General features: G+C 57.7%; 1 protein-coding gene across 1 annotated transcript in view; it reads left to right on the top strand.

Annotated features, from left to right (window-relative positions):
• Window positions 1-24,711, top strand: part of KCNN3 (potassium calcium-activated channel subfamily N member 3) — a 33,257-nt gene extending 8,546 nt beyond the window's left edge. Inside the window, exons 3-8 of the mRNA XM_054050882.1 lie at window positions 4,895-5,313; window positions 11,940-12,081; window positions 15,202-15,312; window positions 17,156-17,283; window positions 18,138-18,207; window positions 21,202-24,711. Coding sequence (XP_053906857.1) covers window positions 4,895-5,313; window positions 11,940-12,081; window positions 15,202-15,312; window positions 17,156-17,283; window positions 18,138-18,207; window positions 21,202-21,498 — 1,167 coding nt within the window. The 3' untranslated portion in view covers window positions 21,499-24,711. The remainder of the gene's footprint in view (window positions 1-4,894; window positions 5,314-11,939; window positions 12,082-15,201; window positions 15,313-17,155; window positions 17,284-18,137; window positions 18,208-21,201) is intronic.
• Window positions 24,712-25,250: the final 539 nt, after the last annotated feature.

The following is a 25,250-nucleotide window of genomic DNA, read 5'->3' as shown; positions in this document are numbered from 1 at the left end:
CCAGAGCCTAAATCCCTGTCGCCGGAGCTCAAATCCCCACTGTTGGTACCCAAGTTCTGGCAGCTGAAGCCCAAATCCCCACTGCCAGAGCCCAGATTCCCACAGCCAGAGCCCAAATCCCTTTGCCAGAGCCCAGATTCCCACTGCCAGAGCTCAAATTCCCACAGCCAGAGCCCAAATCCCTTTGCCAGAGCCCAAATCCCTTTGCCAGAGCCCAAATCATTATGCCAGAGCCCAAATTCCCACAGCCAGAGCTCAAATCCCCACTGCCAGAGCCCAAATCCTTATGCCAGAGCCCAAATCCCTTTGCCAGAGCTCAAATCCCCACTGCCAGAGCCCAAATCCTTATGCCAGAGCCCAAATTCCCACAGCCAGAGCCCAAATTCCCACAGCCAGAGCCCAAATCCCTTTGCCAGAGCCCAAATCCCTTTGCCAGAGCCCAAATCCCTTTGCCAGAGCCCAGATTCCCACTGCCAGAATCCAGATTCCCACTGATAGAACCCATATTCCCACTGCCAGAGTCCAAATCCTCACTACCGGAGCTCAAATTCCCACTGCCAGAGCCCAAATCCCCACAGCCAGAGCCCAAATCCCTTTGCCAGAGCCCAAATCCCTTTGCCAGAGCCCAAATCCTTATGCCAGAGCCCAAATCCTTATGCCAGAGCCCAAATTCCCACTGCCAGAGCCCAAATCCCTTTGCCAGAGCCCAAATCCCCACAGCCAGAGCCCAAATCACTTTGCCAGAGCCCAGATTCCCACTGCCAGAGCCCAAATCACTTTGCCAGAGCCCAGATTCCCACTGCCAGAATCCAGATTCCCACTGCCAGAGCCCAAATCCCCACAGCCAGAGCCCAAATCCCTTTGCCAGAGCCCAAATCCTTATGCCAGAGCCCAGATTCCCACTGCCAGAGCTCAAATCCCTTTGCCTGAGCCCAAATCCCTTTGCCAAAGCCCAAATTCCCACTGCCAGAGCCCAAATTCCCACAGCCAGAGCCCAATTTTCCACTGCCAGAGCCCAAATCCCTTTGCCAGAGCCCAAATCCTTATGCCAGAGCCCAAATTCCCACTGCCAGAGCCCAAATCCCTTTGCCAGAGCCCAAATCCTTTTGCCAGAGCCCAGATTCCCACTGCCAGAGCCCAAATCCCCACTGCCAGAGCTCAAATCCCCACTGCCAGAGCCCAAATCCTTATGCCAGAGCCCAAATTCCCACTGCCAGAGCTCAAATCCCCACTGCCAGAGCCCAAATCCCTTTGCCAGAGCCCAAATCCTTATGCCAGAGCCCAAATTCCCAATGCCAGAGCCCAAATCCTCACTGCCAGAGCCCAAATCCTTATACCAGAGCCCAAATTCCCACAGCCAGAGCCCAATTTTCCACTGCCGGAGCACAAATCACTTTGCCAGAGCCCAGATTCCCACTGCCAGAGTCCAAATCCTCACTACTGGAGCTCAAATCCCCACAGCCAGAGCCCAAATCCCTTTGCCAGAGCCCAAATCCCCACAGCCAGAGCCCAAATCTCTTTGCCAGAGCCCAAATCCCCACTGCCAGAGCCCAATTTTCCACTGCCAGAGCCCAAATCCTTATGCCAGAGCCCAAATTCCCACTTCCAGAGCCCTGGTTTAAGGGAGCGTTAGGAATGGTCGGACTCGATGATCCGGTGGGTCCTTTCCCACCTGATGAGTCTATGATTCTATGAATGGGATCGGTTTGAGTTGATTTTCTCCGGACAAAGCCGTGCCGGCGGCTCAGCACTTTGTTATCCCTTAGATGCTTATATAGGGATCGCTGCTAATCCGTCTGGAGGTGGAAATGTGCACCTTCTTGTCCTTCTTGCCTCTGGAGGGGCTGCGCTCATCCTGCCACGACACTGCCGCACCTTTCGGCCTCCAGGAATGGCTCAAAAGTACCTTCAACCTCTTCCCTCGGTAGAAATTGTGTTAATTGCTGAGTCCTTCAAGACATTTCGGGCTCTCCCCGTGCCTCAGTTTCTCCATTGTTGTGCCTGAGGTCTTGGATTCAGCCTCTGCGGTGCTGCCTGTCCCCTCCCTGCACCCGCTGTCACCCAATGGAATGGGGTGTCACCCAATGTCACCCATCGGAATGGGTGTCACCCAATGTCACCCATCGTCCTCCATCCAGGGCTGCGGGGGGAGCGAGATCATCCTCTCTGTCCTGGCACGGTTCCAAGCTGATGCTAATTGCGCTTCGTTAAGCTGAGGGGTTGCAAGAGAGCGGTTGGGACCTCATCCCTCCCGACCCGGGGCTCCCAGTGGATTGACACCTCGGAAATGGCTCTTCCCTACACCCCAAACGGGGTCCGTGTCCACGGTGGTGCGGAAGGGGTTCTACCCGTGGGGTTTGAGGGAACGCAAACTCCTCTCGTCGCTGTCCTCAGGGTGTCCGGAGCTCTTTGTGCATGTGGTTAAGTGAAGGTTTTTCATTGCGTGTGGCTTGGCTGGAGCTGTGGTGGCCAACACGATCTCTCCTTCCATTGCTGGAGATGCTGGAGATGTTGAGGATGCTGGAGATGGAGATGCTGGGGATGTTGGGGATGCTGGAGATGTTGGGGATGTTGGGGATGCTGGAGATGGGGATGCTGGAGATGTTGAGGATGTTGAGGATGCTGGAGATGTTGGGGGTGCTGGAGATGGAGATGTTGAGGATGTTGGAGATGTTGAGGATACTGGAGATGGAGATGCTGGGCATGTTGGAGATGTTGGGGATGCTGGAGATGTTGGGGATACTGGAGACGGAGATACATGTTGGAGATGTTGAGGATGCTGAAGATGGAGATACATGTTGGAGATGTTGGGGATGCTGGAGATGGAGATGCTGGGGATGTTGGAGATGTTGGGGATCTTGGAGACGTTGAGGATGCTGGAGATGGGGATGTTGGAGATGTTGGGGATGTTGGAAGTGTTGGGAATGCTGGAAGTGTTGGGAATGCTGGAGGTGGAGATGCTGGGCATGTTGGATATGTTTGGGATGCTGGAGATGGAGATGTTGGGGATGTTGGAGATGTTGGGGATGCTGGAGATGTTGGGGATGTTGGAGATGTTGGGGATGCTGGAGATGGAGATGTTGGGGATGTTGGAGATGGAGATGTTGGGGATGTTGGAGATGTTGGGGATGCTGGAGATGGAGATGTTGGGAATGTTGGAGATGTTGGGGATGCTGGAGATGGAGATGTTGGGAATGTTGGAGATGTTGGTGTTGGGGCTGCTGGAGGTGGAGATGCTGGGCATGTTGGAGATGTTTGGGATGCTGGAGATGGAGATGTTGGGAATGTTGGAGATGTTGGGGATGCTGGAGATGGAGATGTTGGGAATGTTGGAGATGTTGGAAGTGTTGGGAATGCTGGAGGTGGAGATGCTGGGCATGTTGGAGATGTTTGGGATGCCGGAGATGGAGATGTTGGGGATGCTGGAGATGGAGATGCTGAAGATACTGGGGATGTTGGGGAGTCCCCATCAAGTCCCGCTGGACTGTGCCAACGTTTCCATGGAAACCTGTAGCGATGCGCCGCAGGTGGAGGGCTGCCAAGGGCTCGCACAGGGGGAAACCTGCCCGAACGCCCCCTTTGCTCCTTCCCTTCTCCAGCCTGGCCCATTGCAGCTCCCCCTCCACCCCTCTCCCCGACGCAGTCAGAACGCTCTCTGCCTTTTTCCTCTTGCTGATTTGTTTATTTTTAACACCCTTTTCCAGGAAGGAATGGGCTGTCAGCTCCCTGACTGCCTGGGAGCTCCCTTGACAGCTTGGAGCGCTTTTATAAACAACTTCTCAAACAAAGCTCTGCTAAAAAGGAGCAGAGCTTTTCCAAACAGACAGGGAGGGGTGACCGGGGACAGCCGTTCCGTGACTCAGTCCCGGTGGCAACTCTTTGACGTCCCCGGAGAGAGCTCTACGTGCCGCGTTGTGCTGGCGCAGGTGCTCCGGAGCCTCCGGTGGAACAGGAGGTTTGTTCCCAGGCGCGGTGCCAGCCGGGGTCACGCTCTCCCCCCGTTACTTGGGCTGAAGTGGCTGCCAGAGCTCCTGATCCCCCAGGATGAGCCAAGACCGCTGTGTTCTTTGCAGGATGGAGGACACATTGGTGATGGTAGCGCCAGCTGCCACGTCCCTCTTGGATCCCTTCCCGGTGGTGCCTTTGCCAAGCGCTGCTCACAGAGGGGCTCTGAGTGCATCCTCGCTGCTGCGAGTGACATTGGGGTCTCTGTCACACCAGGGAGAAGGCAATATCCCACCTTGGGGGGGGGGGGGTCTGTCCAGGTGACCCCCAGGGATCTTCCAGGGCCACCTGAGCTGCTGTTTCCCCGACTCCATCGGAGACCCTCAACTCTGTCACCTCTAGCGGCGGAAAAGCTGGTACCCAGGGTGAACTGGTGGTTGCTATGACAACAGAATCCCATCGCCGCCAGCAGCTGGGTGTTCCGGCTGCAGCGTTCCCTTCTCAAAACTTGCTCTGGCATTCGGGGTTTGGGGGTGTCGGTGACACGGGTGCAACGCCAGCAGGAGCAAAAGGGCCAGAAGAGCTTGTGTTGGTGCTCGGTGGCACCGCAGCTCTGTGTCCCGGGCGAGGAGGCTGTGCCGGGAACTGGGTTCCTCACGGTCCTCGTGCCATGCCTGGACACGCGCTTGACGCCGGGCACTCTAAAGCGTTCTGGGGTGTCCCCGGCACAGGAGATGCCCTCACAGCACCCAGGCAGAGCAACAGTGGCGACGGCAAAGACTCATTCCCACTTTCTCCTTCCCCACCCGTCTCCAACCCTCCTAGCCGAAGCCGTCCCCACTTCCGCGGGGCTCTGGCGTTGCTGCTCCCTGGTCCGTGGTGGGTGGGATGCTGGTGGGACAGGGTTGGCTTGAACCGTTGGTAACGGAGTGGTTTTACATCCCGGTAGCTCTTTGTGATCGACAATGGAGCCGACGACTGGCGGATAGCGATGACGTACGAACGCATCCTCTACATCAGTCTGGAGATGTTGGTTTGTGCCATACATCCCATCCCCGGGGAGTACAAATTTTTCTGGACAGCCCGTCTGGCTTTCTCCTACACACCTTCCCTGGCAGAGGCGGATGTGGATATCATCCTGTCCATCCCCATGTTCCTGCGCCTCTACCTGATTGCCCGGGTGATGCTGCTGCACAGCAAGCTCTTCACCGACGCCTCTTCGCGCAGCATTGGGGCACTCAACAAGATCAACTTCAACACCCGCTTCGTCATGAAGACTCTCATGACCATCTGCCCTGGGACGGTGCTGCTGGTCTTCAGCATTTCCCTCTGGATCATCGCGGCGTGGACGGTCCGGGTGTGTGAGAGGTGAGAGGGGCGGTTTGGGATGCGCGGCGGCTCGGGATGCTCAGCGGTTTGGGATGCTCAATAGTTTGAGATGCTCAGGAGTTCAGGATACTCACTGGTTCGGGATACTCAGCAGTTCAGGATGCTCAGTGGTTTGGGATACTCAGCGGTTTGGGATGCTCAGCGGTTTGGGATGCTCAATAGTTTGAGATGCTCAGGAGTTCAGGATACTCAGCAGTTCGGGATGCTCAGGAGTTCGGGATGCTCAGGAGTTCGGGATGCTCAGTAGTTTGGGATGCTCAGGGGTTTGGGATGCTCAGGGGTTTGGGATGCTCAGCAGTTTGGGATGCTCAGCGGTTTGGGATGCTCAGTAGTTAGGAATGCTCAGGAGTTCGGGACACTCAGTGGTTTGGAATGCTCAGTGGTTTGGGATGCTCAGTGGTTTGGGATGCTCAGCAGTTTGGGATGCTCAGTGGTTCGGGATGCTCAGTGGTTTGGGATGCTCAGCAGTTTGGGATGCTCAGCAGTTTGAGATGCTCAGCAGTTCAGGATGCTCAGCAGTGCACAATACATGGCGGTTCAGGATGCTCAGGAGTTCGGAATGCTCAGTGGTTTGGGATACTCAGCAGTTCAGAATACATTATGGTCTGGGATGCATGGCAGTTGGGATAAGTGGTGATTTGGGGTACTCAACAGTTCAGGATACGCCGTAGTTCAGGGCACTCAGCAGTTTGGGGTGCTCAGCAGTTTAGGATGCATGATAGTTCGGGATACTCAGCAGTTTGGGATGCATGGCAGTTGGAGATGCTCAGCAGTTCAGGATGCGCAGTGGTTCAGGATATTCAGAGTTCAGGATACTCAGCAGTTCGGGATGCTCAGCAGTTTGGGATCCTCAGCAGTTCAGGATGCTCAGCAGTTTGGGATCCTCAGCAGTTCAGGATGCTCAGCAGTTTGGGATCCTCAGCAGTTCAGGATGCTCAGCAGTTTGGGATGTGCAGCATTTAGGGATACACAGCAGTTTGGGCTGTGCAGCAGAGCTGCGATGTCCTGTAAGACCGTGACGGAGCTGCAGAGACGCGGGGGCTCGGCAGACGTGGGTTCCCACCCCAGGACCCCCCATGCCAGAGGCAGGGACAGCCCCGTCCTCGCAGCACAGTCCCTGGGGACAGGCAGCATGTCCTGCATGTGGTGCAGCCGGCGCAGCAGCCCCAGGAGGGTGGATGGGGGGACGTGGGGAGCAGTGGGAGTTGGGGGAACGCGCACAGGGAGAGGCCGGAGGAGCAGTAGAGCTTGGCTTGGGCTCTGTCAGCGAGTGCCATGACAACCCCGCAGTGACAAACCCACTGCCGGATGGCATCATGCCGGCAGCAGCGTGCTTGGTGTGGGGGTTGCTGTGGCGACCGACTCCGGTGGGTACCGCTCGCCTCCATCACTTGAGGAACACGGGAGGAGCTGTGGTGGAGCACCCCCCGCCCACCCAGCACCGTGCCGGAGGGGGTTCTCCCTGCCTGTGGTGTGATCCCAAGCACAAATCCAGGCTGGGGGAGAGAATGGGTTGGGAGCAGCCCTGAGGAGAAGGATTTGGAGTGCTGGGGAAGGAGAGAAGCTCCACGTGAGCCAGCGATGTGCGCTCACAGCCCAGAAAACCACCCGTGGCTTGGGTTGCATCGAGAGCAGTGGGATCAGCAGGGACGGAGGGGGTTCTGCCCCTCTCCTCCACTCTGTGAGACCCAACCTGGAGCCCTGTGTCCAATTCTGGAGTCCTCAGCACAGGAAGGACGTGGAGCTGTTGGAGCGAGTCCAGAGGAGATCATGGAGATGATCTGAGGGCTGGAGAACCTCCTGTAGGAGGACAGGCTGAGAGAGTTGGGGTTGTTCAGCCTGGAGAAGAGAAGGCTGTGGGAGACCTTAGAGCAGCTTCCAGTGCTGAAAGGGTCTCCAGGAAAGCTGGGGAGGGGCTCTGGATCAGGGAGGGCAGAGAGAAGACGGAGGGGAACGGTTTTGAGCTGCAAGAGAGGAGATTGAGATGAGATCCTGGGGAGAAAGATCTCATTATTGCTGTGCGGGTGGGGAGGCCCTGGCCCAGGTTGCCCCGAGCAGTGGTGGTGCCCCATCCCTGGAGGGGTTCCAGGCCAGGTTGGATGGGGTTTGGAGCCCCTCATCCAGCGGGAGGTGTCCCTGCCCATGGCAGGAGGTGGGATTGGATGGGCTGTGAGGTCCCTTCCAACCCAACCCATTCCAGGGTTCTATAAGGTGACGGCAGCACCCATCCATGCTGGGACAGGGAGGACAGAAGCCCTGCAGAACGCCCTGTGTCCCATCCTCAGGACACTGCGCTCGATGCCGCACTGCCATCAAAACACGGGAACGGAGCTGGGAAGGGTCTGGAGCCCAGAGGTTTTGGGAGCGTTGAGGGCACTGGAGCTGTTTAGTTGGGAGAAGAAGAGGCTGAGGGGAGACCTCATGGCTCTGCTGAGTTGGGTGCTGAGCTCCGCTCCCAAGGAAGAAGTGATGGGATGAGAGGAAATGGCCTCAAGCTGCTCCAGGGGAGGTTTAGATTGGATATTGGGAAAAGATTCCTGCACTGAGAGAGTGGTGAAGCACTGGCAGAGGCTGCACAGGGCAGTGGTGGAGTCCTCACCCTTGAAGGGTTCAAAAGCCACGTGGATGCGGTGCTCAGCGATGGTTGAAGAGTGGACAAAGGACTGTTGGACTCGATGGTCTTAAAGGTCTTTTCCAAACAAACGATTCCATGATTCCATGACTCCTTGCCCCGGCAGCAAGAGCCGTGGCAGTGGAGGAGCACGCTGAGAGTTCTCAAGCTTCTCCAGGCTGTGTTTGCCTTCCTGCCTCCCTTAATGATGTTCTCGGGATGTTCTGGAGATCGTTGTGCTCTCCTTCATTGTTATTTGTGTCTCGTAAATGGGGAGCGGGCGGACAGGCTCCCAGGGGGGCTGATTCTGCACCTGGAGAGCTTCGGCTGGAAAATGCGATGTAAAGAAAGAACCACTCCCAACAGTCAAAAATGATGAACTGACGCAGACGAGGCGCTGCAGATCACCGGCACCACAGCTGCTGCACCACCTCCCTCTGCCTACGGAGCAGCAGATGTGAACCCGGGCAGGATCCTGGCCAAGCTTGGGATGCAGGACCCGAGGGATGCAGGATCCCAGGGGGATGGAGGACCAGGGGGGATGCAGAGACTGGGGGGATGCAGGACTGGGGGGATGCAGGACTGGGGGGGTACAGGACTGGGGGATGTAGGGATTAGGAGGATGCAGGGATTAGGGGGATGCAGGACTGGGGGGGTACAGGACTGGGAGGATGCAGGACTGGGGGGGTACAGGACTGGGGGATGTAGGGATTAGGAGGATGCAGGGATTAGGGGGATGCAGGACTGGGGGGGTACAGGACTGGGGGGATGCAGGACTGGGGAGGATGCAGAGACTGGGGGGGATGCAGGACTGGGGGGGTTCAGGACTGGGGGATGTAGGGATTAGGGGGATGCAGGACTGGGGGGGTGCAGGGATTGGGGGGATGCAGGGATTGGGGGGATGCAGAGACTGGGGGGGTTCAGGACTGGGGGATGCAGGGATTGGGGAGATGCAGGGATTAGGGGGATGCAGGACTGGGGAGGATGCAGAGACTGGGGGGGTACAGGACTGGGGGATGCAGGGATTGGAGGGATGCAGGGATTGGGGGGATGCAGGACTAGGGGGGATGCAGGACTGGGGGGGATGCAGAGACTGGGGGGGTACAGGACTGGGGGATGTAGGGATTAGGGGGATGCAGGACTGGGGGGATGCAGGGATTGGGGGGATGCAGGGATTGGGGGGATGGAGGACTGGGGATGCAGGGATTAGGGGGATGCAGGGATTGGGGGGATGCAGGACTGGGGAATAGAGGACTGGGGGAATACAGGACTGGGGGGATGCAGAGACTGGGAGGATGCAGGACCTGGAGTGATGCAGGACCAGGGAGATAGAGGACAAAGGGGGCTGAAGGACCCGGGTGATGCAGGACCAGGGGATATAGAGGACCAGGGGGATGCAGGACTGCTGGAATATGCTCCATCCCCAAAGGATGCACCATCCCCAGGGCATGCACCAGCCCTGGGCGCTGCACAGCTCCTGCAAGGGCCACCCAGGATGTGTCCCCGCGGATGTCAGGTTGCTACACCAGCCCTGGAAACCAGGGATTTGCCCTGATTTACAGGACCATCCCCAACCTGCACCCGCAGGGACTGGGCAGCTCGGAGGTGGCTGTGCCATTCCAAGACGTGGTCCCTGGGCTGGGATGGCAGCTCAGAGATGCATCCCCCTCGGTGCCATGGTGCATCCCTGAGCTATCGTGGGCTGCTCCCATGCCCACAGGCGCAGCGTCGCTGCCGGGCATCCTCTGGTGCGTGCCGGGGAGGGGGGGCACAGCTTTCCGAAGGCAGTGAGTCGCTTAGCAACCTCGCCCGCTCACCATGCAGAGCTGCCTGCGGTGCCAGCGGCGCTGCCAGCCCTGCCCGCCGACGGCACACACGGGCGCTCGCACACGTGCATGCACGTGCAAGCCAGTCCCGCTCCGCACGGCGAGGGTGCAACCGGCCCGGGGCTCCCCGATGGCGATGCCCAAAGCGAAGGGGTTGGTGCAGCTGAGCCGGTGCTGCCGCAGCATCCTGGCACAGCGACGCTCCGGGGTGGCATGGGACCAGCGCGACACTCGTGGCTGAGTGGGGACAGGTGGATCGTAGAATCAGAGAATCACCAGGTTGGAAAGGACCCACTGGATCATCGAGTCCAACCATTCCTAACACTCCCTAAACCATGTCCCTCAGCACTTCATCAACCCGTTCCTTAAACACCTCCAGGGAAGGCGACTCGACCCCCTCCCTGGGCAGATGTTCCAGTGCCCGATGACTCTTTCCATGAAGAATTTGTTCCTGATGTCCAGCCTGACCCTCCCCTGGCGGAGCTTGAGGCCATTCCCTCTTGTCCTGTCCTCTGTCCCTTGGGAGAAGAGCCCAGCTCCCTCCTCTCCACAACCTCCTTTCAGGCAGTTGTAGAGAGCAATAAGGTCTCCCCTCAGCCTCCTCCTCTCCAGGCTAAACAACCCCAGCTCTCTCAGCCGCTCCTCGTCAGATTTGTTCTCCTCCTCGGGCACAACTTGAGGCCATTTCCTCTCGTCCCATTGCCTCTCCCCAGCACCCACCGGGCTCCAACCTCCTTTCTGGAGCTGCTCAGAGCGATGAGGTCTCCCTCATCCTCCTCTTCTCCAGACTAAACACCCCCAGGGCCCTCAGCCGCTCCCACAACCCCTGTTCTCCAGCCCCTTCCCAGCTCCGTTCCCTTCTCCGGATGTGCTCCAGCCCCTCAGGGTCCTTTTGGAGTGAGGGACGCAGAATTGAACCCAGGATTGGAGATGTGGCCTCACCAGTGCTGAGCACAGGGGAAGGATGATGCTCCCGCGGTTGTCCCCGTGCCTCAAGAGCTCACATCCTGCAGAACAGTCTGGGCTCAGCCTTTCCCATGGGAATGGGGGGGTTCATGCTACTATGGTTGCCAGGATTTTGGGGACCCCTACTTTGGCCATGGTGATGGGCTCTGGCTCCCCCGGCGAGCCGTGCCCGGAGCACAGCAGCAGCTCTCACCGTGGCTGAGGGTGCTTTTGCGTTCACCCGGATCTCATCCCAGTCTCCGCTTCCTCGGAGGGAAAAACATTTTGGAAGAGGAGAAAACCCAACTGCTCCAGGAACGAGGAGCTCGGATGAACCAAAGGCCAAAAAGCTCCCATCTGGTTTTCCTCTGATGACTTTACGAGGAGGTTGCGCGAAGCCTTCTGGCACGAGGGATGAGCGCAGGGAGGAGGGCGCCCATCCTGCCCGTGGTGGGGTGAAGGTGCTGCTCACTCCAGGGATGAGGCTGAGCAGCATCCCCTAGGACGCATCTCCGCACGGCTTGGCCGGGCTCGCGCTGACCCCGGGGTGCCGGAGGCAGCTGTGTTGCGTGTTTGTCGGAAGAGCCGCAGCGCAGCCGAGGCGGTCGCTGACCTCGCGGCTCAGCACGGGTACGGCCATGGGAAGTTTGCAGCATCCTCGAAGCCGCAGCCGCCCCACGTGTGCTTCATCTCGAGCGCATGAGCCGTTCCCACGCGCCGTCCCAGAGCCAAGTGCGTGCCAGAGGTTTGGAAGGATCCATTCCCAGCAGTTCTGGTGCAGTTGGGGATGTTGCAGAGGTGTAGCTGCTTCTTCCATCGGTTGCTCTCACCGCCGTGCCACACGGTACCGGGGATGCAGGCGGTGGGACCGGGATGCGGTGACAGGTCTGACCGAAAACAGAATCCCTTTCCATTGAGTTTCTCCTTTGTTTTTATCCATGTGGGTTTTCCTCTGTTGTAAATTGTGCATCCGCTCTTGCTACGGAGCATAGAATCATGGGTTGGGTGAAAAGGGATCTCGAAGCCCATTCAGTCCCACTGGATCAGGAGGCTCCAAGCTTCATCCAGCCTGGATTTCAACATCTCCAGGGCTGGGGCATCCTGCTGCTCTCCGAATCCCTGTGGCGCGTTGCACAGCGCAGCGTTGTGCCAGGGGAGCTGCCTCGCCCAGGGATCCCTGTTCTTCCCACAGCTGTGACGCTCTGCCCGTATCTCCTTGGCAGGTACCATGACCAGCAGGACGTCACCAGCAGCTTCCTTGGTGCCATGTGGCTCATCTCCATCACCTTCCTCTCCATCGGCTACGGTGACATGGTCCCGCACACCTACTGTGGGAAGGGTGTCTGCCTGCTCACCGGCATCATGGTAAGAGCTGTGCGGAGCCCGTTGCCCGTCCCGGGGGCTCTGCCTGTCCCTGTGGCAGCAGAGCCACCGGATTTTACCTGCTCCTCAGCTGCCTTGTCCGTGGCACAACGGCTTCAGCTCCAAGGTCTCACGACCTGGAAGCTGATAGAGTTGTCCTTGCAATTAGCGTAAACACGGTAATTAGCAGGATGTGGCAGGTTGCTTGAGGAGGTGATGGGGCAGGTTGGGTGTTGCGGTGGGGCACCGGCTGCTCCGCTGCCCCATGGTCCCCACTGGTGAGTTTGGGGTGGATTTGGACCTGTGTTTGGCAAGGGAAGAGAGACAGATGGACCATGGCAGGGTCAGGATGTCCCCAGGGAGCAGAGGGGGCCCCGAGCATCCCTTGGTCATCCCTGCTCACACCGCCTGGCTTCCATCACCCGGAGCAATCCCAAACGCTGCTGGGACCAGCTGGGAGCCCTCCACCCCCGCTGTGCTCCCACTGACGTCACTGTTCCACTGTGGCTTTGTTTCCTCATGTCCAGAAGATTCCCAGGACATCCGGTGTACCTGCTCCAGGCGCCATGAGATGTCCCAGCTTGCACGGTCCAGCCGGGGTGACGAAAGGAGCAGCCGGGGACTCTGTGACCACAGCTCCTTCACAAACCCATCCTATCATCCCGGCTTTTCCCCCTCACAGCTCCCAGACTCGGGGGACGGATGAAGTCATCCCCATCCCTGCTTGGCTCTGCCAATTTGCACCCCATGTGTGTGGCATCCCTGGATGTGGATCCCATGGGTACCACAACAGGAGGAAGCTGTTGGCATCCCTGGATGTGGATCCCATGGGTACCACAACAGGAGGAAGCTGTTGGCATCCCTGGATGTGGATCCTGTGGGTACCACAACAGGAGGAAGCTGTTGGCATCCCTGGATGTGGATCCCGTGGGTACCACAACAGGAGGAAGCTGTTGGCATCCCTGGATGTGGATCCCGTGGATCCCACAACAGGAGGAAGCTGTTGGCATCCCTGGATGTGGATCCCATGGGTTCCACAACAGGAGGAAGCTGTTGGCATCCCTGGATGTGGATCCCATGGATCCCACAACAGGAGGAAGCTGTTGGCATCCCTGGATGTGGATCCCGTGGGTACCACAACAGGAGGAAGCTGTTGGCATCCCTGGATGTGGATCCCATGGGTACCAAAACAGGAGGAAGCTGTTGGCATCCCTGGATGTGGATCCCGTGGGTACCACAACAGGAGGAAGCTGTTGGCATCCCTGGATGTGGATCCCATGGATCCCACAACAGGAGGAAGCTGTTGGCATCCCTGGATGTGGATCCCGTGGGTACCACAACAGGAGGAAGCTGTTGGCATCCCTGGATGTGGATCCTGTGGGAACCACAACAGGAGGAAGCCGTTGGCATCCCTGGATGTGGATCCCGTGGGTACCACAACAGGAGGAAGCTGTTGGCATCCATGGATGTGGACCCCGTGGGTACCACAACAGGAGGAAGCTGTTGGCATCCCTGGATGTGGATCCCGTGGATACCACAACAGGAGGAAGCTGTTGGCATCCCTGGATGTGGATCCCATGGGTACCACAACAGGAGGAAGCTGTTGGCATCCCTGGATGTGGACCCCGTGGATACCACAACAGGAGGAAGCTGTTGGCATCCCTGGATGTGGATCCCATGGGTACCACAACAGGAGGAAGCTGTTGGCATCCCTGGATGTGGATCCCATGGGTACCACAACAGGAGGAAGCTGTTGGCATCCCTGGATGTGGATCCCATGGATCCCACAACAGGAGGAAGCTGTTCGCATCCCTGGATGTGGATCCTGTGGGTACCACAACAGGAGAAAAGTGTTGGCATGGCATCTCTGAGTGCCAATCCCGCGGGTGTAAGGAAGCTGTTGGCATCCCTGGGTGGGAATTCCATGGATGCCACGACAGAGGAAGGTGTCCGCGTGCCTTGGATGCAGTGAGAGCCATCGGCACCCGCTCTGTATCAGGGGTTTGGGTGGGTCAGGATGCTCAGCCGCATCTTCAAGAGGAAAAACCCACGAGAGCTGTCAGCCGCGGGTATTGATTTTATATTATCTGCACATCTTTGCTCTGCAAAGGAAAAATATCCCTTTTTTTGGGGGGGGGAAAAGGAGAGGGGGAATGTGGCATTTCCCAGCAGGGCAAAGCAGGGGAGCAGCTGCCGGTCTGGCCATGGGGGGGGTCCTGGTGCTGGGGGGGGGGGGGTCTCCAAACAAGCGGTTGCTTTGAACCCTGACACCGTCTATCAGAGCATTCCCCCCACCCGCACCCATCCGGCTGCACAGTACCCCACATCAGCGGGAAGAGGGACCCCCCCCCAACTGCCAGGGGCTCCCCTGGGCTCCCCAAAATGCAGCACCGGATCAGCTGCTCCGCCCGGACGAGAGCAGCCGTAGGAGCCAAGAGCACACAGCGGGACCTTTGGGGGGGAGATGCTAAAGGATTCAGCTTCCAGCATGATGTTAATTAATGACTCTTTAATAAATTAAGGAGCTTTTGCCGGGATGGGGGCCCTCTGCCAGCGTGCCGGGAGGGGGGGAGCAGCTCATCTCTGCATGGGCAGAGCGCAGGAGCTCCGCAGGGAGCGGAGGCTTTGGCACCCGTGCTTTCCAAAGCCAAATACACGCCGGAGATGATGGATCCGGCTCTAATCACTAAGATAAGCGAGCTCCCAGCTGTCACTGTCGGGAGGTTTGATGGGTCTCAATTTAGGGTCCCCCTTCCCCTCACATCACCCGGTGCTTCCCTATTGCTCTCCCACCCCGGATCCCCCCTTGGGAGTCGGGGGGACCCATCCTGTAGGGCACCAGCAGAGGACACAAGTGGCACCAGTAAGCAGGTGGGCACCAGGCGAGGGCTTCTTGCTCATCGCCGCTGACCTCGTAAATCAGCCTCAGCCTCCCGTTCTTTACTCGGCACATCATCAGCTGCTCAAGGACACCCGGTTCTGTGATAGCTCCTCATTAGGATGATGTGGGTGGAGGGCTTTAGTTAATTAAGGGGTTGCGGTGGTGAGGGTGGCGGCGCTGCTGTTGCACGAGGCTGCAACGAGGGTGACTAAATCATTTCCCTGACTGATGTCCCCACGCAGGGTGCCGGCTGCACGGCGCTGGTGGTGGCTGTGGTGGCCAGGAAGCTGGAGCTCACCAAAGCCGAGAAGCACGTCCACAACTTCATGATGGACACGCAGCTGACCAAGCGGGTAAGGGGCCATGGGAGCCATCAGGAGAGGCTGTGGTGGGAGCTGGGGATGCAGGGTACCATGGCAGGAGGAAGGTGTGGACATCTCTGGGTGTGGATCCTGAAGGGATCGTAGCAGAATGAAGATGTCGGCATCTCTGGATGCAGATCCTATGGGTACCATGGTGTAAGGAAGCTGTTGGCATCTCTGGGTGTGGATTCTCTTGGTACCATGGCAGGAGGAAGGTGTGGACATCTCTGGGTGTGGATCCTGAAGGGATCATAGCAGAATGAAGGTGTTGGCATCTCTGGATGCAGATCCTATGGGTACCCTGGTGTGAGGAAGCTGTTGGCATCCCTGGGTGTGGATTCTGTAGCTACCATGGCAGGAGGAAGGTGTGGACATGTCTGGGTATGGATTCTGTAGGTACCATGGCAGGAGGAAGGTGTGGACATCTCTGGATGTGGATCCTGAAGGGATCATAGCAGAATGAAGGTGATGGCATCTCTGGGTGCAGATCCTATGGGTACCCCGGTGCGAGGAAGCTGTTGGCATCCCTGGGTGTGGCTCCAATGGATGCCACGCAGAGGAAGGTGTCCGAGGATGCGGCACCGGTACGAGCGTTACAGTGAGAGCAACCACCACCTGCTCTGTATCAGGGATTTGGGTGATGCAGGATGCTCACCGCCACACCTCCGAGAGGAAAAGCCTATTTTTCCATCCCCACCACCCGGGAGGATACAGATTCCGTCCTTTTGCAGAGCATGATCTCACAGAGCTCGGTGTCAGGAAGACGACCGGATTTCAGTGATTCAACACCTCCGTGCCGTGAGGCTTTTGCGTTTCCCATCCCCAAGGAGGAACTCGGAGGCCACAGCGGGAGGGGGCTCTGCAGGGTCACTGGTTGTGCTGGGAACCAGTGTTCCATCCCCAGTGGGGCTGCAGGAGGGCTCTGTCTCCGCAGCCTCATCGCGGCAAAGCATCGGAACCCGTCGGCGCTGCGTGCCGAGGGAGGTTCAGGTTGGACATTAGGACAAACTTCTTCACCGAAAAGGTCATCGAGGCTGCCCAGGGGGGTGGTGGAGTCCCCGTCCCTGCAGGGGTTTAAAAGATGGGCAGATGAGGTAGTGAAGGCTCAGGTTGAGTGGCAGATAGGGATGGTCGGGCTCGATAATCACAGAGGTCTTTTCCAGCCTGGTGATTCTATGATTCTATGTAGTGGATTCTTCAATGCAGGGGATGGTGGCAAAGCAAGCAGTGGTCTATCCTTTGGAATGGGCTCCCAGTGCAGGGATGCTTTGCCCTGGAGAGCAGAGCCATGGTGCCGGCAAAAGCCCTGACACTCCGGGAATAGTTGAGGGCCTCAACGTGGCCGGGTCAGGAAAGCCAACAGCCGTTCGGCCTCATTCCCCATCCCTGGATATGGATCTGCAGGCTCGGTGCCAGGCAGACGGCGGCCAATTCATCTCGGAGTGAGCAGCGGAGGCGTGGGTTTAGCCTGTGGAAGCTGCATCCTCATGCCAGGACCCGCCAGGAGCAGCAGATGGATGTGGGAATGGAGAAGAGCGTTGGGATCTTTCCTTTTTTTTCTCGGGGTTTAGGCGTGAGGATGCTCAGTGATGGGACACGGGTGCAGGATAAGATGGGGATGCACGTGTTCAGACCTGGCGCTCCTATTTGAGCCGCTCGTGATCCCTTGTGAAGGTGCAGGAGGCTCTGCAGGAGCGGAGCTGAGCGCCTCGCTCCAGCTGGGATGAGTAAAGTGTTCTCGCTGCAGTGGCTCATAAACCAGTGGCTCGCGGCCAGCCTGGCGTCTCCATGAAATCCTGTGGCCGATGACCTGCAGCTGACTCTCCTCTTGCAGATCAAGAACGCGGCAGCCAACGTCCTGCGGGAAACGTGGCTCATCTATAAGCACACGAAGCTGCTCAAGAAGATCGACCACGCAAAAGTCAGGAAGCACCAGAGGAAATTCCTACAAGCCATTCACCAGTAAGGGGCTGCGCATCGGGCTGGGGCTGAGCAGGGATGCTGAGCCTTGAGGGAATTGGGGTCCAGCTCCTGGCAGAGGTGTGGGGACAATCCTTCCAGAGCTTAAAGGGGCTCCAGGAAAGCTGGGGAGGGGCTCTGGATCAGGGAGTGCAGGGAGAGGATGGAGGGAACGGTTTTGAGCTGAAAGAGGAGAGAATTGAGATGAGATTTTAGAAAGAAATTCTTCATGGTGAGGGTGGGGAGGTCCTGGAAGAGGTTGCCCAGAGAAGCCATGGCTGCCCCATCCCTGGAGGGGTTCCAGGCCAGGTTGGATGGGGTTTGGACCCCTTGATCCAGCGGGAGGTGTCCCTGCCCATGGCAGGGGTGGGATTGGATGGGCTGTGAGGTCCCTTCCAACCCAACCCATTCCAGGGTTCTATAAGGTGATGGCAGCACCCATCCATCCTGGGACAGGGAGGACAGAAGCCCTGCAGAACGCCCTGTGTCCCATCCTCAGGACACTGAGCTCGATGCCGCACTGCCATCAAAACACGGGAACGGAGCTGGGAAGGGTCTGGAGCCCAGAGGTTTTGGGAGCGTTGAGGGCACTGGAGCTGTTTAGTTGGGAGAAGAGGAGGCTGAGGGGAGACCTCATCGCTCCCAATCGTTGGATGGGGCTTGGAGCCCCTGAGCCAGTGGGAAGCATCCCTGCCCACGGCACGGGGTGGAACCGGATGGGCTTTGAGGTCCCTTTCCAACCTAAATCATTCTATGATTCTCATTTCCCAAAGCTGGGCTATCGCAGGCGTCTGCCTGTGGTTTGCACTTGGGAAGGAGATGCAGCCACGTTGCTTTTTTTTTTCCCTTCTCCCCAGGTTGCGGAGTGTGAAGATGGAGCAGAGAAAGCTGAGCGACCAAGCCAACACCCTCGTCGACCTCTCAAAGGCAAGTCCCCGCGGTGACCTTGCGGCTTAGCCAGGATGCCCAAGTGTTTCTCTTCACTTGGAAAAACAACAGCAAACCTGGCTGATCGCAAAATGCTTTGGCTCAGGAGATGTAGGACGAGAGGAAATGGCCTCAAGTTGCTCCAGGGGAGGTTTAGAGTGGATATCGAGAAAGATTCCTTTACTGACGGCGTTTACCGCGCAGGGCAGTGGTGGAGTCTCTATCCTTGGAGGGGTTGAAAGAACACGTAGATGTTTCAGGACACGGTTTTGTTTGGCGCAGTGGGGTTGTTGATGACGGCTGGACTGGACAAGCTTCGAGGTCTTCTCCAACTTTAATGATTCCTTGATTCTGTTCTATGTCAGCTGGGATTTGCTGCCAGGCGGCGGCTGCCCTTGCAAGTCAGTAGGAGAGACACAGATCCAGCGGCTGAAGGGGTGACCTTGCATCCAGGAAAGGGGTTTGCTCCCCACACCCCCTTGTGCAGCCCCAATTGGGGGTTCCACCGCTTGGCAGCACGGAGCCAACTGCCCCTTTCCCCTCTGCCTCTATGGAAGCAGTTTCCTCATTTTAATGTCCTCAGGGTGAGGGAGACGAGCAGTGGTCGTGGTGCCCTGTCAGCTCCTCGACTGGGCTGAGGTTCTTGGGGCTTTGCAGGCAGGAAGGGGTTAAAGGGTTTGCAGTGGTGGCAGAAACCCCTCCAACCACAGCACAACTCTCTCCAACCGTGGTACGAACCAAAACCCTCCACCCATGGCATGAACCCCTCCACTCGTGGCACAAACCCAATCCCTCCACCCATGGCACAAACCCAATCCCTCCACTCATGGCACAAACCCAATCCCTCCACCCATGGCACAAACCCAATCCCTCCACTCATGGCACAAACCCAATCCCTCCACTCATGGCACAAACCCAATCCCTCCACTCATGGCACAAACCCAATCCCTCCACTCATGACACAACCCCAATCCCTCCACTCATGGCACAAACCCAATCCCTCCACTCATGGCACAAACCCAATCCCTCCACTCATGGCACAACCCCAATCCCTCCACTCATGACACAAACCCAATCCCTCCACTCATGACACAACCCCAATCCCTCCACTCATGGCACAAACCCAATCCCTCCACTCATGGCACAAACCCAATCCCTCCACTCATGGCACAAACCCAATCCCTCCACTCATGACACAAACCCAATCCCTCCACTCATGACACAACCCCAATCCCTCCACTCATGACACAAACCCAATCCCTCCACTCATGACACAACCCCAATCCCTCCACTCATGACACAAACCCAATCCCTCCACTCATGACACAACCCCAATCCCTCCACTCATGGCACAAACCCAATCCCTCCACTCATGACACAAACCCAATCCCTCCACTCATGGCACAAACCCAATCCCTCCACGCATGACACAAACCCAATCCCTCCACCCATGACACAAACCCAATCCCTCCACTCATGACACAACCCCAATCCCTCCACTCATGACACAAACCCAATCCCTCCACCCATGGCACAACCCAATCCCTCCACTCATGGCACAAACCCAATCCCTCCACTCATGACACAAACCCAATCCCTCCACTCATGACACAAACCCAATCCCTCCACTCATGACACAACCCCAATCCCTCCACTCATGACACAAACCCAATCCCTCCACTCATGGCCCAAACCCAATCCCTCCACTCATGGCACAAACCCAATCCCTCCACCCATGACACAAACCCAATCCCTCCACTCATGACACAACCCCAATCCCTCCACTCATGGCACAAACCCAATCCCTCCACTCATGGCACAAACCCAATCCCTCCATTCATGGCACAAACCCAATCCCTCCACCCATGGCACAAACCCAATCCCTCCACTCATGGCACAAACCCAATCCCTCCATTCATGGCACAAACCCAATCCCTCCACCCATGACACAAACCCAATCCCTCCACTCATGGCACAACCCCAATCCCTCCACTCATGACACAACCAAATCCCTCCACTCATGACACAAACCCAATCCCTCCACTCATGACACAAACCCAATCCCTCCACCCATGGCACAAACCCAATCCCTCCACTCATGACACAAACCCAATCCCTCCACCCATGGCACAAACCCAATCCCTCCACTCATGACACAACCAAATCCCTCCACTCATGACACAAACCCAATCCCTCCACTCATGACACAAACCCAATCCCTCCACCCATGGCACAAACCCAATCCCTCCACTCATGACACAAACCCAATCCCTCCACCCATGGCACAACCCAATCCCTCCACTCATGGCACAAACCCAATCCCTCCACTCATGACACAAACCCAATCCCTCCACTCATGACACAAACCCAATCCCTCCACCCATGGCACAAACCCAATCCCTCCACTCATGACACAAACCCAATCCCTCCACCCATGGCACAACCAAATCCCTCCACTCATGACACAACCCCAATCCCTCCACTCATGGCACAAACCCAATCCCTCCACTCATGACACAAACCCAATCCCTCCACCCATGGCACAACCCAATCCCTCCACTCATGGCACAAACCCAATCCCTCCACCCATGACACAAACCCAATCCCTCCACTCATGACACAACCCCAATCCCTCCACTCATGACACAAACCCAATCCCTCCACTCATGACACAAACCCAATCCCTCCACTCATGACACAAACCCAATCCCTCCACCCATGGCACAACCCAATCCCTCCACCCATGGCACAACCCAATCCCTCCACTCATGGCACAAACCCAATCCCTCCACCCATGGCACAAACCCAATCCCTCCACTCATGGCACAAACCCAATCCCTCCACTCATGGCACAAACCCAATCCCTCCACTCATGGCACAACCCAATCCCTCCACTCATGACACAAACCCAATCCCTCCACCCATGACACAACCCCAATCCCTCCACCCATGGCACAAACCCAACCGCCGTCCCCTCTTTCCCTTTCCCCGTAGATGCAGAACGTGATGTACGACCTCATCACCGAACTCAACGACCGCAGCGAGGACTTAGAGAAGCAGATAGGCAGCTTGGAGACCAAACTGGAGCAACTCAGCGCCAGCTTCAGCTCTCTGCCCCTGCTGATGGCCGACATGCTGCGCCAGCAGCAGCAACGCCTGCTCGCCGCCGTCCTGGAGGCGCGGGGGATCGGTGTGCCGGTAGGCACCCCCCAAACTCCTCTCTCGGAGAGCCCCATCGGGGTCAGCTCCACCTCCTTCCCTACTCCTTACACAAGCTCAAGCAGCTGCTAAAACACGGCCCCTCCGGAGAGGGGAAGCGTTTCCACGCAGGTCCCGAGGTCTCCATGGACTTTCTTCTGGTCCTTGAACCCCACCGCAAGGACCTTTCAGCCGGAGCTGGTGGGACCAGCATTGCCGAGCGACGCTCGGAGCTTTTTGCCAACGCCTTGGTATCGGGAATTGCATCCCCGTTCAGGTGCCTCTACACGTGGTGAAGGAAGGGGACGGGAGGCGACGCCTCGGGTCAACCTGTGCCGCGGCGTCCGGTGGCGAACGGAGAAACAAAAAAGAAACAAACAAAAAAAAAACCAAAAACCCACGCTCAATCTCAGGTCTTCACGTTTGAAAACAAAACAAAACAACCAGTCAGAAGCACTGAAGCAATGGAGACACCAGAGGGAGGGGGTTCCCTCCCCTGCGTGGACCCTGCCCGGGGGTTGGGGCGCTCCCCTCGCCCCATCGCTAAGCCAGATGCCAACGTGGTGGTCTCTTGCCCAAGTTCTGACCTACGCTGCCCGCGCTCCATCCCTTCTCCTTCCCAGGACCCACATGAACCCCCAGCCCGGGTGACAGGGTCTGGCCGTATCCTGCCCAGGGGGTTCTCTCTCTCTCTCTTTCCTCGGAGCCGTGAGTGTTTTCTACTTGGGCAGAACAAGAGGCGCTTCTTCTTTCTGCTCCTCGGTGTCAGATCCTGCTTGGGGGCCACACGCCAGAGCCGGGAACGCAGTGCCTAAAGCGTGTGGGGATGTGGGGTCGGGCAGGGCTGCCCCACGCCGACGCGGCAATGGGTGATGACGGGGCTGGCAGGCCAGCCTGGGTGCCAGGGGGGGTTCTCCAGGTGCTCCCATCGCCGTCCACCTGGGAGCCCTCCAAGCGTTTTGGGAAGCCGGCGGGCTCTTTGTGGCAGCTTCCGAACTGCTGGATTCCAAACCCCCATCAGCTACAACTGCCTCTGCTCGCAGCAGGAACGTCCGCACTCGAAGCCAGGCGGCAGCGCCAAAGCGCTGGGGTCGAGCTGGGAGGCTCGCTGGCAAGGGATGTAGTAGCGGGGGTAGGTGCTTCATCTGGTTAAAACAGCGCCCAATCGCCTTCGTGCAGCTTCTGGTGGGTTTGGTGGGATCAGCAGCACCATCCGATGCCAACCGGGCAACGGCGCGGTGCTCAGCATTAGGAGCCAAACCTCAAATTAACAGCCTGGAGTTGCGCCAGGGGAGGTTTAGATTGGATACTGGGGAAAGTTCCTTCATGGAGAGTGTGGTCAAGCCCTGGCAGAGGCTGCCCAGGGCGGTGATGGAGTCCTTATCCCTGGAGGGGTTCAAATGGGTGTATAGGTGATGCTTTGGGACATGGTTGAGTTGGCACGGTGAGGTTGCGTTGATGGTTGGACTTGATGACCTTAGAAGCCTTTTCCAACCCTAACAATTCCATGATGCCATGATTCCGTGACCTGTCCTCGCCCGAGTGCAGCGCCTCATGCTTCTATTTCTTTTTGCTGGTGTTCCCCTTCCTGAATCCAAGGGCAGGGAGGTTGGAACTGGATGAGCTTTAAGGTCCCTTCCAACTCAACCCATTCCATGATTCCATTCTATGACTCGAAGTATCTTTGGGCGTCACCTGCCTCCTTCTAGAACGGTGATCATAACTTCATCATAGAATCCTAGAACCGCTTGGTTGGAAAAGACTTTTGAGACCCATCGACTCCAACTGTCCTTGCTCTGCTTTCACCGTTTGCCTTTTTTCCTCCCCAATTCTGCCCTGGGGTTGCGTTTGGGCTCCTCCAGGTCCCTGCGTGGAGCCACCAGGCTCCAGCATTGGGGTTGGCGTTTGCTGCGTTCCCTGAAAACCCAGCAGAAGCTATTTATATATATATATTTTTTTTTTAAACAGATGAAGTAACCGTGTAATTACTCCGCGATATTAATTACAGCTCACCCAGCAGTGTCAGTAATTGTAATCAAAGTCACTGTGTTACTCCAGGTATACTCAAGCCTGTAATCTTCTCCTTTGTAACTCTTTCCCTTCCATGAATAACGCCGCATTCCGCGCGCACGGAGGTAGGGACGTTCTCAGCTGAGGGATTTCTCTGCTCAACCCCACTTGGTAGCGGTGGGAGGTGGTTTAGTCCTTGTGCCCTGCAATTAAAGATACTTGGCGAACAAGCAAGAATTAGCGAGGAGCGCTCCTCCGTCCGGTGCCAGGAGGAGGAAGAGGAGGAAGAGGAGGAGGAGGAAGGCTTGCAAAGCCACAAGCGCTGCAAAATGAACTCCCAGGGCTGCAGAAGGGGTTGTATTGAGCTCCTTGGGAGCAGGGAAGCGAGCCGTGGTTGTTTCCATCGCGGTCAGGGAGGAAAGGAGGCGATAGCTGCCAGCTTTCTTTGGCTGGCAGGAGAGAACTCGACTTCTGGGAATGAGCTGCTCTTCCAGGCTCTTGGCATTGGTGTTCTTGCAGGGTATAGGCAGAGTGGCTGGGAGAGCATCGCTGCCTTGGCAGCCCCGCAAGGTCTTTGTGTGCCTCCTGGGGACCCCCCCAGCCCTACGTCCCTGGCAGAAGAACCTTCTGCCCTTCTCTGTAAGGAGGTTTCCAGCGTAGTGATGGCAAAAACAATGCAAATCCTAAGAATGAGCCTAAAATGCAGCGTTTCCACTGGCCTGCAGGCAGCCAGCGGGAAAATAACGCATCCACGTCTCTCCAAAGGGTTTGGGCAGGAACAAACTGTCATGTGCGATGGGGTCGTGCAAGGGTTTGAGGTGCAGGGGTGCGTCGTGGGCATCAGAGAGCTAAAGGAAGTAGCGATGCTCAAGAATTGATAGCGCCAGCAGGATCCTCCCGGCAGGGTAATGATCGGGTCTGGGAAATCAGAGGGAGAGGAGAGCAGGCGCTGTCAGCTCGCTGAGACCTGGGGTGGGGTGAAGGACCTGGGATGAGAGCTTCAGGATTTCAGCTGGTGCAAGAGATCCTTGTCTAAGGCAGAGCTGCTGCTTCGGTGGGGTTTCAGCAGGGCTGGCAGGAGCTGAGCCGAGCCAGCGGGAGCTCTGCACCTAGCACCCCACAACCCTGTGTCCCCCAGCCTCACCCCTGCACCCCAAAACACTCCTCTGCCTGAGAGCTTGCGGCCCTGGATTTGCACCCTACGCTCTGCGCCTTGAGCTCCCATGCACCCCTGCATCCCCACCCCCTGCATCCCCATCCCCTGCATCCCATGCACCCCTGCATCCCCATCCCCTGCATCCCATGCACCCCTGCATCCCCACCCCCTGCATCCCATGCACCCCTGCATCCCATGCACCCCTGCATCCCCATCCCCTGCATCCCATGCACCCCTGCATCCCCACCCCCTGCATCCCCATCCCCTGCATCCCATGCACCCCTGAATCCCCATCCCCTGCATCCCATGCACCCCTGAATCCCCACCCCCTGCATCCCCATCCCCTGCATCCCATGCACCCCTGCATCCCCATCCCCTGCATCCCATGCACCCCTGCATCCCATGCACCCCTGCATCCCCATCCCCTGCATCCCATGCACCCCTGCATCCCCACCCCCTGCATCCCCATCCCCTGCATCCCATGCACCCCTGAATCCCCATCCCCTGCATCCCATGCACCCCTGAATCCCCACCCCCTGCATCCCCATCCCCTGCATCCCATGCACCCCTGCATCCCCATCCCCTGCATCCCCACCCCCTGCATCCCATACACCCCTGCATCCCTTATCCCACACCTTGCATCCTATGCACCCCTACCCTGCGCCCCGCATTCCCTGAA

This window comes from Cuculus canorus, chromosome 28 (assembly GCF_017976375.1).
Source record: "Cuculus canorus isolate bCucCan1 chromosome 28, bCucCan1.pri, whole genome shotgun sequence".
Lineage (NCBI taxonomy): Eukaryota > Metazoa > Chordata > Aves > Cuculiformes > Cuculidae > Cuculus > Cuculus canorus.
This window is presented reverse-complemented; position numbering and strand designations above follow the sequence as displayed.